General features: G+C 62.4%; 1 protein-coding gene across 2 annotated transcripts in view; it reads left to right on the forward strand.

The window, feature by feature from the left end:
* The window catches only part of Itpk1 (inositol-tetrakisphosphate 1-kinase), a 134,893-nt gene extending 126,003 nt beyond the window's left edge, over positions 1 to 8,890 (forward strand). For both annotated transcript variants that reach the window (XM_026394226.2, XM_026394227.2), the window contains 2 exons: positions 2,821 to 2,983; positions 7,156 to 8,890. In XM_026394226.2, coding sequence (XP_026250011.2) covers positions 2,821 to 2,983; positions 7,156 to 7,499 — 507 coding nt within the window. In that variant the 3' untranslated portion in view covers positions 7,500 to 8,890. The remainder of the gene's footprint in view (positions 1 to 2,820; positions 2,984 to 7,155) is intronic.
* The last annotated feature ends 2,805 nt before the right edge of the window (positions 8,891 to 11,695 follow it).

Here is an 11,695-nt window from a genome sequence, read left to right on the forward strand (position 1 = left end):
CCAGTCCTCCTGCCCTGTGCCACCTGGAGCTCTGCCAGCCCTGTCTCAGCCCCCCTGAGAGCGCCCTGCAGGGACCCACACTGGCCTCGAAGCCCCACCTCCTTCCCCAGGAGGCCCTAACCTGGGAAGCTCCACTCAGCCTGCAGGCCCCAGGGGCCTTCTACCTTTCGGAGCCCTCTTAGGATGTCCTTAGGAGCATTGGGCCTCCAAGGGCACAGCTCAGTGGTGGGGCACTTGCCCAGCATGCACAAGGCCCGAAGTCCCAGCCCCAGCACCTTGGGAGGTAAAAAAAAATTTTTTTAAATTGCTTTTCTGGGGAAAATAGCCCGGATCAGACCCAAGCTCTGGCAAGCCATGTCATCCCTTTGAGCCTCAGACTCCTCATCCTGCCCAGAGGGAATCCAGGGGTTCTGTGAGTTGCTGTCCGAGCCGTGCCCACTGCCCATGTGCAGGAAGTTCTCAGTGTTGGCCGTGAGCGGTGGCCCCGGGGCACCCACAGAGCTCCTTCCTGACTCCCCACCTCCTGGTTAGCAGGGTACCTTGGGTGGTTGGTGTTGAATTCCCCGGGAGGAGTTCACCCTTGTCTTGTCCCAGGCTGGCTGTTTGGGTTTGGACAATCAAATGGCTTCGGAAGGATTTCTGAGATTCCTCAGCTGAGCTGGGAAAGTGCTTTTATAAACAGCTCGTCAGGAGACGCGGGTGAGAGGAGCTGCCTGCCCTGGGCCTGCCTCTGTGTCAGCCCCCAGTCCTCACTGAAATCTCAGGGCAGAGGCATTCTCATTACCCACTTCCGGGTGAGGAAACAGGGTCCAGAGGTTCGCTACAGCTAGGGCAGGCCCAGGGCATGGGCAAGCCTGGGGTCCACCTGGACCTCTGACTTGGTGAGGATGCTGGGCTGTGGCCCAACTGCCGAGCTCCTCTTTGGACTCAGCCTCTGACCCTGAGTGTCCCAGGGAGCTCAGGTGAGCTCCTGTTCAGCCAGACTGCCACTGTCCCTAGGAAGCCCCCAGGGAGACACCAGGGCACTCCTAGGATAGGAAGGTGCCAGCCTCAGTCCCTGGTTGGTGCTCTCCGGGAGTTCCCTGCTGTCCATTTCAGGGCCAAAGGCCATTTGTCTTGGTGACCAGGGCTCAATGCTCAATCCTCTGACCCAGCCTCGCTTTTAAACAAATTGAGGTGAAATCCGCATGGATAAACTCAGCTGTTTTAAAGTGAGAAATCCAGCGCGACTGGTCTGCTCACATCGAGGCACACCACACCACACCTCTGCTTCCTTCCAGAACATTCCCATACCCTGGACAATGAGCCCCCACTCCCCATTCCTCCACTGCTTCTCTGATTCCCGTCTCCACAAATTTGCGCCTTCTGGAAGTTTTATGCGGAGGGAGTCATGCAGCACGAAGCCGTCTGTGCCGCCCTGCATGCGCACTCGTGATGTTCCTCTGTGCTGTAGCGAGTCGGATTTTATCCCTTCCCACAGACAAACGGCACTTCATGGCACTTACCCTGTGGCTTGTTGACCCGCTGCCCTGCCGATGCTGGTGGAGTGGGTGGCTTCCACCTCAAAGGTGGGGGGGTGAGGCTGTGTGGACGCAGGACTGTGAGGCAGCCCTGGGTGGGACCCCAGGACTGGGCCTGCGGGGCCACCTGTAATTCCCGGTTTGCTCTCTGACGCGCCGTGTTTGCAGCTGCACCCTTCCTCTAGCCTCTGAGCTTCAGCTCCAGAACTCCGGTGTTTCATAGGCACCTAGCTGAGCCCTGTTCAGGCTGAGGTCACCCGAGGCTGTCCCTGCCCTGGAATTCAGAAGCAGCCCTTCTGGCCATCCAGGCCCCTGGCCTCCACTCCTGTCACCCTCCTCCTCCCTCTCAGCAAGTCTAGGATGGAGGCTCAATCAGTCCCATTTTACAGCAGAGTAAACTGAGGCAGAGAGGCCACAAACTTTTCTCCAAGTCCCCAGAGTCGGCAAGTCACTGCAGGATTCACATCCAGACCCTGGTCCAAGTCCCAAAGCCTCTGGTACAGTCTTCTCATGCCCGGTCCTCGTGCCTGTCCCAGGCCGCTTGGAGTAGAGCAGAGAATGGGCAGTGCAGGGCGGTCCAGGGCAGGGTGGAGACTGTGCACCCGGACAGCCCCACTCCCCCCCAGAAGCTTACCGCTGCGCTTGGACCCAAGGCATGCGGTGGGAGCATCCCTGAGCCGCCCCTTGGGAAGGAAGGGGGGGATGGAAATGCAAGATCACCCGCCTGGAGCCCTTCAGGGACTAAGACCCCTCCCGAACCTCAGCCTCAGGCCTAGAGTTTGCCTGCAAGGAGGGCGTGGAGGACTTCCCGCTGCCTCCGCCCTGGCCGCGTGCCAGCATTCCCTGCGCCCCTGTGGCTTCTCGGCTTCTCGTCCCGCCCTCCCCAGGCCTCTCTCCCCACCTCACCCCTGCCCGTCCTCCCTGCCTTCGAGGTCAGGCTCCAGTGATCTCTGCACCTGGCTGTCTCCCTGGTCCACAGCGACTCTCCACCACCTTCCTCCCTGCTGAGAAATGGGTCTAGAGCCTGAGAACACCGAGGCCCAGACCCTGCCCTGGGCTTTCACGGGCCAGCCCGACCCCCTCTGAGCCCGTTGCCTGTGTGTAAGATGCCAGTGTTGACGCCGTCCCTCGGATGGCAGCCAGCAAGGCCGTGAGCAGCACCCCACCTGCCCAGCTCGGGCAGGACACAGAGGTGGTGGCCTGGTGCTGGCTGGGGTGGGTCTGCCCTGCCTCCTGGCCTGAGGGATGGCAGGGCCTGTGGCACCTCCTCACCCCAGCCTGACCCCTGTGTGTGTTGCAGCTGGACAAGATCGAAGGTGTGTTCGAGCGGCCGAGCGACGAGGTCATCCGGGAGCTGTCCCGGGCCCTGCGGCAGGCGCTGGGTGTGTCACTGTTTGGGATTGACATCATCATCAACAACCAGACGGGGCAGCACGCGGTCATCGACATCAACGCTTTCCCAGGTGAGCAGCAGGGCTGGTGGCCTGAGGTGGCAGCCAGCAGTCTGCCACCTTTGCACACCTGGGAACGGGCTCTGGAGCGGGAGGGGATGAAGGAGCCCAGTACCGGGCATCCTGCACCAGGGAGGACTGGGCCCAGGCGGCCGGGTCCACGCGCCCTCTCACCTTGTGACCTGAGCCGCCAGCATAGCCTCGATGTCCCAATCAGTCCATCCCTTGAGCCATTCCAGTCTCACAGCCGAAGGGACTTTGAAGGGCCACAACCCCTGCTGTTAGGTGAAGGAAAGCCATGGACTAGAGGGTCACACAGCACGTTGGTGAGAGCAGACTAGAGGGTCACACAGCACATTGGTGAGAGCGGACTAGAGGGCCACACAGCACATTGGTGGCAGGGTGGACTAGAGGGTCACACAGCACGTTGGTGGCAGGGCAGGTGCTCCAGGACCGTGCTGCACCCAGCCCCCAGCCACGTGACCTGTTCACCTCCCACAGAGTGACAGGTGGAGTCTGACCTGGTCCCACCTGTCCCCGCAGCAGGCCACTCGCTCACCCGGGCCTGGGCTCAGGCTGGCCTGCCTCTGCCTCCTGAGGGCCGGGGCTGCGGGCCTGGGCCCTGCGCCCTGCGCCCCACCCCCCACCGTCCACTCTGTTCTCAACGGTGTCTCTTCAAGCGCCTCACGGGAGGTGGAACCACCGCCCTCGGCTTATCTCCTTGGCCTGCACCTCCCAGCTCTTGGGCTGCAGGTGCAGGGCACCAGCTAGGTGGCCGTGAGGAGGCCGTGCCTCTTCCACTCCTGGGCACGCACAAGCTGTTCCAGGCAGCACCCCTGTGCCCAGCTAGGGAAACGGAGGCTCGGGAGGCCACTGGCTCCTTTTGTCCTCCAGCTGTCACCGACCAGGTGCTGTGGGTCCCAGCTGGTCCAGACGCCAGTACAGAAGTGAGCTGGATGGCCAGGTCCCAGCCGGAGGCCCACGCCATAATTGGGAGGGAGCAAGAGACAGAAGGGTGGGGGTGGCTGGTGGCTCCTCTGTGAAGCTGTGACACCAGAGTGAATCCTGGCCAGAAAGGAAAGAGCCACCCACCAGAGGTGGAGCAGTGGTCCCAGGCTGTGGGCCCCGTCTCTGAGGGCAGTCTGCTGCGGCGTGGTCTCACTTTGGGGGCAGCGTCTAAGGTCCGTGTTAAGCCCACATCATTCAGTCTGCCTCAGTCCCCCTGGGTGGAGGGAGAGAGCTGGGGACCTGGGGTGCAGCAGAAGGACGTTAGGAATGAAGGGGCGAGGCAGGGCTGCAGGATGGTCGGGAGGGACTCTGGACCATGGACTGGGGGGTCATACGTGGAAGTTCTAGGAGGAAGAGTGGGGGGCTTCCCTGTGAGCTCACTGTGTCGTGGGCCCAGGGCGGTCTGTCAGGGAACTGTCACTGAGCCAGTGTGGACAGGGAGACTTCTTCCAGGAGTCGAGAGAAGGGCCATCCCCCTAGGGCAGGAGGGTCGCGGCTGCGCCCAGCAGAGGCTGGTGAGGAGTCTGCTGCCGAGGTGGCCCCAGAGACCGGGGCTCCAGGGAGCTGGTGCCAGGGAGACGGCTCTGCTCGCCAGCCCTGTAGAGCACTCCTGGGGACAGCAGAGGGGTGGGCGAGCTCAGGGCCTCAGGTGCAGTAGCAGCCCTGTCAAAGAGGCCACCCACTGCCCGGTGGTGTTGACCCCTCTGTGTACCAGGCCTGTGTGGAGACAGGCAGCAGCCAGCCTCCCCCTCCCCACTGCACCCTGGAGGACTGCTGTGATCACCACTTGCCAAGAGGACGAGGCCAGGCACTGAGGGACCTGTCCAAGGTCACGGGTCCCTACGTGGTGGAGCTAGGGCTGCACTCTGACCATGAGATTTGCTGCCTCTTGGCGGAGCCCGGTGCTGAGTTCAAGTCCAGGCTCTGCCTTCACAGTCCACGATGGCTTGGCCACCTGACCTTGGCCCCATCCATCCCTGCGCAGGTGGGAACAGCATCTCCCACCCTACTGTGTGCCCAGGGCCGTGTGGAGCTGGCTCCTGTCCTGGCCCCCTGTCTGCGCCTGCTGGTGTCAGCCCACCCCGCCTCCTGCTCCTCCCAGGCCTCAAGGAGGCAGCGGCCTCTGCATGTCCCCCTGCCCCAGCTCTGCGTGGGGCCCTGGGCCTGGTCTGGGAGGAAAGCAGAGCAGTTGCTGAGGAACTGCCTCCGGATTCCCTGGAGACCTGCCGGAGTGTCTCCCGTGTCCTTCCTGCTCACACGCCTACCCCGGCTCCCAGCAGCCACTCCCACGATCCTGGGCGCCTCAGACCCGGGTCTTCCCTGCCCTTCACCCCTGGCCGCGGGCTGACGGGGCACCCAGTCCAGGGCTCCCAGCACCGGGCTGTTCTAAGACACCGACAGGACAGTGGCCTTGATCCGATCTCGGCTGTGCCACTTAGGAGCTTGTGACACTGGGCCTCTGAGCTTCCACGTCCTCCTCTGTAAAGGGGGTCTGTGAGGAGGCAGCAATCAGGGGACGGGATCCAGTCCTGTGGCCGGCACCGCCTGCTTGGCCTGAGGACACTGGCGTGGATTCGTCACCATCCTCTCTGGTTAACAGTCCCACATTTTCATCTGTAAAGTGGGCAGGTCTGTGAGGGTGATGTCACCCAGTGCTGGACACGGAGGCACTGTGCGCCAGCCGCATGGCCCTTTCTGTTTCTGCCGTGGGCCTCTCTGCAGCACAGCAGTCGGCTGCTAAGTGATTATTGGACACAGAGGAGCCCCAGCTGGTGGCCCCGCACACGGCCGTGCAGTGTTCTAAGGCTACACAGGGCTGTGTCCCAGGCTTTGCCACCCATCTGTGCAAGTGGCTGGGAATGTCATCCAGGGCATGTGCCGGTGTTCAGTGACCTCTCAGCACAGGGTGCAGTATCCAGGGTGGTCCAGCTTCAGTAGGGTTGGCAGTGCCCAGAGCCCCCCGAGCTGGTGGACTGCAGCTCCTGCCCAAGACCTCTCCTGCCCTGCTCGTCTTCCTGGAGCCGCGGGCCAGTTCTCGTCCTTCCAGACCCACCCCGGCAGGCCCCATCTAAATCTCAGGCCTGCTGTGAGGCTCCCGAGGACTTTGCTTCACATCTGTGTTGGGAGGTGCCGCCCCAGGCAGACACTGGCAGTTCATGTGGCCTGGTGGGCAGTGCCTGGAGTCTCTGAGTGCAAGGGGCACAGAGGGCCTCCTCCTGTGTTTTAGGATGAAAAAGGAACACTTTTGATTGGGGCTGTGGCTGCTCTGGGTCAGACAGCACCGGTGTTCTAGCCCCTCTGGTTGATGCCCATAGAAGCCTCTACCACGAGATGTATCCTCTCAGTGGACAGCTGAGGCTCAGGACAGATGCAGGGGCCAGGAATCAGGCCTGAGGCCAAGTTCAGGCAGACCCCATGGAGTCTGTGTATCATTCAAAGTAGGCTTTGGTGCTGCCACCTCCAGCCATCATCTCACCCCTTCAGGTGGGTGTGTTCACCATCTTGCCATTACTGTAGCAAAATACCTGAGATAATAAAGCTAAAAAGAAGGAAGGTTACTGGGCATGGTGGCTCATACCTGTACCCATAACTTGAGAGACTGAGGCGGGACCATCGCAAGTTCCAGGCCAGCTGCGCCATTTTTGTTTCTACTGTGGGCATCCCTGTCTCAAAATATTCAAAAGGCTAGGAATGTAGCTTGGTGGTGGAGTGCCCCTGGATTCAGTCCCAGTATCATAAAATAAAGAGGAAAGGTGGTTTGCACTCACAGTTGGGAGGTTTCAGTCTGCTCTGTGGCCCTGTGGCTCTGGGGCCTGTGGCAGAGCAGCATATCATGGGGTGGAGGACACAAGGCAAAGGAAGCACATTCTCCTAGTGTCTGGGGGGGGGGGAGGTGGAGGGTGCCAGGTCCCTGTACCCCTTTCTAGGTCCCCCATGACCAGAGACCTCCCACTAGGTGCCACCCCTCAGGTCCCCCACCTCCAGCATGCGGGCCTTCAGGGGACCCTTATCCACACCATGGCAGTGGGTGGACAGGTGCTCACCACTTCACAGTGGCTCACCACTTCTCAGGGTCAGGGCCAGCCCTTGGCCCCACGGGAGTGACCTGGTCGCTGGTCGGCCTGTCCCCGCACCCCAGCCCCCCGGCTGACCTGCGCTGTCTGTCTCCACCCCAGGCTACGAGGGCGTGAGCGAGTTCTTCTCAGACCTCCTGAACCACATCGCCACCGTCCTGCAGGGCCAGAGCACGGGTGCAGTCGCCGCGGGGGACGCGGCCCCGCTGAGACACAGCAGGCTCCTGGCCGAGCAGGCGGGCAGCCTGGCAGGCGAGCGGACGTGCAGCGCCAGCCCGGGCTGCTGCGTGCTGGGCCAGGACGCGCCCTGGAAGACCGAGGCCGAGGCGGGCGCGGGCAGCGCTGCCAAGCTGCCGCACCAGAGACTGGGCTGCACCGCGGGCGTGTCCCCCAGCTTCCAGCAGCACTGCGTGGCCTCCCTGACCACCAAGGCCTCCTCGCAGTAGCCACAGAGCCAGGACCCAGAGGGTGGCGGAGCACGCCACTGGGCATCGGCCCCCAACGGACGCTACTCAGAATTCCCGATGATCTGATGCTTTTTTTAATTTTTAACCTGATTTTCTGATGTCATGGTCTAAATGAGGGGGGAGATGGAAGGGAACAGCCTCGGGGACGGGGACCCCGCTTCCCGCCTGCGGATCTTGTCGGAGTTGACACGGCTGAGTTTCAACACTAGGTCTGAATGTGGGTGTGTGTGCGTGCGTGGGTGGTGCTAGGAGCGTGTGCACATCCGTCTGTCTGTCCCCACGGCTGCTGTGGACCAGGCTCTGGGACCCTGGAGGGAGGCCCGCTCCTGGGCTGTGGCCCAGCAGAGCGCTGAGAATGGTTCCCCTGCTTCCAAGTCCACCCACGCCCCTGACCCGACCCTCCCTGTCCACCTTGGCCCTTCCAAGCCGACCCCCGGGCTGCTGCTGGCCCCTCCCAAAAGCCAAAGGACGACAGGCGCTTGGGGGGAGCTGTGTGAGGCCCCCACCCCTGCCCACAGGAGAAGAGGAAGTTTCCAGTGGGCTGAGGCCCATGTCCTGGGTCGCTGCCACTCCTCACTGCTCCCTGGGGGCCACCAGGTCCCTCCCAGGGTCCCACCTAGCACTGCTGTTCCCTGGACCCAGGGGGCCTGCTGGCTTGCCCAGGACCACTCCCCCAGTCTCCTCCTAGATCCCCTCTCTCCAGAGGGCAGTCAGGTCCAGGGCAGGGCAGGGCAGGGCAGCTGGTGCTCGGTGTCCTGCCCCCTGGGCAGCCTGCTGCTCCCCCAGCACCCCGGAGGACAGGCAGGAGCCTTTGCTGGGAATCCTGGCCAGCGGGGTCCCTCTTCCTGGGCAGGAGGAGGCTGCCCTGCGGTTCACTCCTGCACACAGTGGGCACTAAGCCAGCCTGCAAGACAGCCACACCACCCCAGACCCGCTCGCCACAGCAGCAGGCCACCACTGGCTGACCCAGTCCGCAGGAGGGGCCACTGAGGGTGCAGCCCAGTGAGGGGCCTGGGCCCAGCATGATCTCGTGTCATGAAGTGCAGTTCACTTGGGAAGCGGGCCACTGAGCTGTCCCGCATGGTCCAGTGGGACGGAGGACACTGGAGGGAGCGCCGAGGGCCCTGGAGAGCCGCTGAGCCCGGCACTCGGGGCAGGGACCCTCCTTTGGACAGCTGCCAGGGCCGGAGCCACGGAGCTGCCTGGCCTCCTCAGAATGGCCCAGGACTGGCCATGTTTACAGGACCTGAGCGTTGACCCTGGTGGATGTCTGCTCGTCACCTGCCCTGGGCCTGACCCCGAGCCCGGGACAGGGGACGCGTGGCAGCCTCTTGCACTGCTTTGTCTTCAAAATAAACTACTGAGATCAACCTGCATTTCCCACATGTCTGGGTGTGGCTCCTGTTCTGTCACCTCCCACAGTGTGGCCTCCTGAGGCAGAGTCCCAGCCCCCGCTGCCTGGAGGACCCCGACGACCTGCATGTCTGTCCCTCTGGTCAGTCCAGGTCACGTGGGTAGCGTCCAGGGCTGGCTGTCGGGGAACTGCCTTCTGGTGCTATGGCCCTCCTCTGGCCTCCACGCAGTGGTGAGTGGGACAGTTGGTTCCCATGGAGTTGGTCTTGCGAAGGCCTAGGGACTGTTCAGGACCAACCTCAGGCTGGTGGAAGCCATTGGCAACCTGGAGCATGGATGGGCACTATGGATGGTGAGGGGACGCCAGCCACCCCTTGGGGGGCCTTTAGCCAGGTGAGAGACCTGTCCTCTAAATGCCCCATGTGCACACTGACCTTGTTGGTCCCAGGGTGCTGTCCCCATTTGGTTCCCCTGAGGCCTTGCTGGCCTTGGCCTTGGGGCTGGGTGTCGGGGAGACAGGCCCACTGAGGAGGTGGGTGTAAGAGCTGGCCCCACAGGAGGACCCCACTAGGCAGAGGCCAGCCCTGCCAGCAGCCTGGGGCGGCCAGGCTCACACCCAGGCTTCTGTCTCCGAGTTGGCCGGCACGTCAGCCCCGGGGCTTCCCATCGTGCTGGTGTTCAGGGGACAGGGCTGCTGAGGGGCAGCGGAGCAGGTGGCAGACCACACAGAGCTGAGCCTTGGAGTCGCCTGCACGGCCTGCTCTGTCCTGGGCCCAGAGGCATGGCCTCCGCCTCTGCCTGAGGACACTTCCCAGGACAGAGTGACTGCATAAACATCATGCCCAAATGCCAGCTCTGGTGTCTGTCTTAGGCTAGGGTCGTCGTCCCTGGTGTCCTGCAAGTGTGGCTTTGCAGTGCGTGGTGGGTGGGGCTGACTTGGGGTCCCCAGCGCCATTTGTGGCAGTCAGATGCCCCTGAAGCCTCAAGGGGCTCTGGGCATCTGGCACGAGCCTGCCCATGCCTGTAACCCTAGCAACAAAGGGTCCTCAGAGGCCACCAAGTGGGCTTCACAGCAGGCTGACTGACAGCCCTTCTGGCCGACTGCAGAGTGGCTGGTGCTGGCTAGACAGTCACTCTGAGACCAAGGGACCTGAGTCTCCAGCCTGGAAGACGTCGTTGGCTCTTGGGCATTCTTGCTGGCTGCTGGCCACAGAGAGCCATCGCATGGCCTCACCCCGCCTCACTGATGGCCCTGGGCTTTGTGTCTTCCCTCTGGTCTGTCCCTTGTAAACGGATCACGGACCCAGTGGGACCCCAGCAGCTCCTCTCCTCGTCTGTGCCGCAGCGCGCTGGCCCTGGGACCCCGAGCCCCGGAGCTGGGTGCTGGCAGCCCCACGTGGGCTTCCCTGGGGCAGACAGGAGCCCCCCTGGAGGGCAGCCCTGGGTCTCCACCTCCGTGGCCAGCCTGGCCACGCCCACTGCACACACTCCCGCCCAGCCAGTGTGAGGCGACCAAGGCTCGTGCCTCAGGTCCCCCCTCACAGTCGGGGTCTGTGCCTCTGCTTCTCTCCACACGGCATGGCCAGCGTGGATGTGGCCGCTGGTTCCCTGGGCAGCAGGGCCTCTGCTGCTTGGGTCCTCTTCATTCTGGTTGTGTCCAGCTGGGCCTTTTCAGAAACGGTTACATTTTCTCTTTACTGCCCAAGTCATCTGAAACCTGGCGTCTTGAGGGGGCTGCCTCCTGCAGGGTGTCACTCGGGACAAGCTACTCAGGCTGGGTTTTCCCCAGGGTGTCATGGTAGTGCCCACACTGTGCTGGGTGAGCAACCCTGTTCGGAAGCAGCTCTACCAGAATCCACCCTGGGCTGTGCTTAGTCTGTACGTCCGGACCACAGCCCGACGTCACTCTGAGAACATCATGCTTCCCTCCTGGCTCTTTTCAGCTGGCTTGTCTTTGGGATGGGTTATTCTGGGGACAAGGAGACCCTGTGCTATCTCCTTACCAGCTCATCTTGGTAGTGGGTGTCTTGATTGCTGATGGCCTAGAAATGCAGCTGGTGCTGTTTGCTATTCTGTAGCCTTTGCCGCGGGGAAGCTGCAACATGGGAGGAGATACACACCACAGAGCCGCAGCCATGCAGAGGGGTGCCTTTGTGCCCCAGGGGTGGGCATTGGCAGCAGCGGGCAGCCTGGCTTCCTGAGCCCCCCGGACAGCTCTGCCACCGTAGTCCTGGTTTTCTGGCTCACCATGTCCCTCTCCAGGCCTTAGCATCGTCTGGTAAGGAGATAGCAAGGATCACCCCCATTTACGGATGCTGAGATGGAGGCTCTGAGACCCAGGAAGCTGCTGAGCTCTTAGGCTAGTTACCGGTTGGACGGGGGATGCCTGGAGCCTAAGGCTCCAACCCAAGTTCTCGCCACCAATATGCTGTGTAGACTGACCCGACAGAGAACTACGGAATCCCACCTAGTACTGGGCACAGTGCTGCACGCCTGTCATCCCAGGGGCTCGGGAGACTGAGGCAGGAGGATCCCAAGTTCAAGGCCAGCCTCAGCAATTTAGCAATTTAGACCCTGTCTCAGAATAAAAGACTAAGGGTGTACCTCAGGTGGAAGCAGCCCTGGGTTCAATTCCAGTACCAAGAAAAAAAATCCCAGCTGGCCCTCTGAACGTGGCTCTAGGTCCCCACAGGTGTCACCGGTGCCTGTGAGCCTCACTTGGGTGGGCAGCCGTCCTGGCCCTGGCAGGGGAGCACCAGGCAGGCCCCTGCCAAGGTCGCCATCCCACAGGGTCTCACCGTCCTTCCCGCGCATCAGCCTCA

Source organism: Urocitellus parryii, chromosome 6 (genome assembly GCF_045843805.1).
Source record: "Urocitellus parryii isolate mUroPar1 chromosome 6, mUroPar1.hap1, whole genome shotgun sequence".
NCBI classification, from domain to species: domain Eukaryota; kingdom Metazoa; phylum Chordata; class Mammalia; order Rodentia; family Sciuridae; genus Urocitellus; species Urocitellus parryii.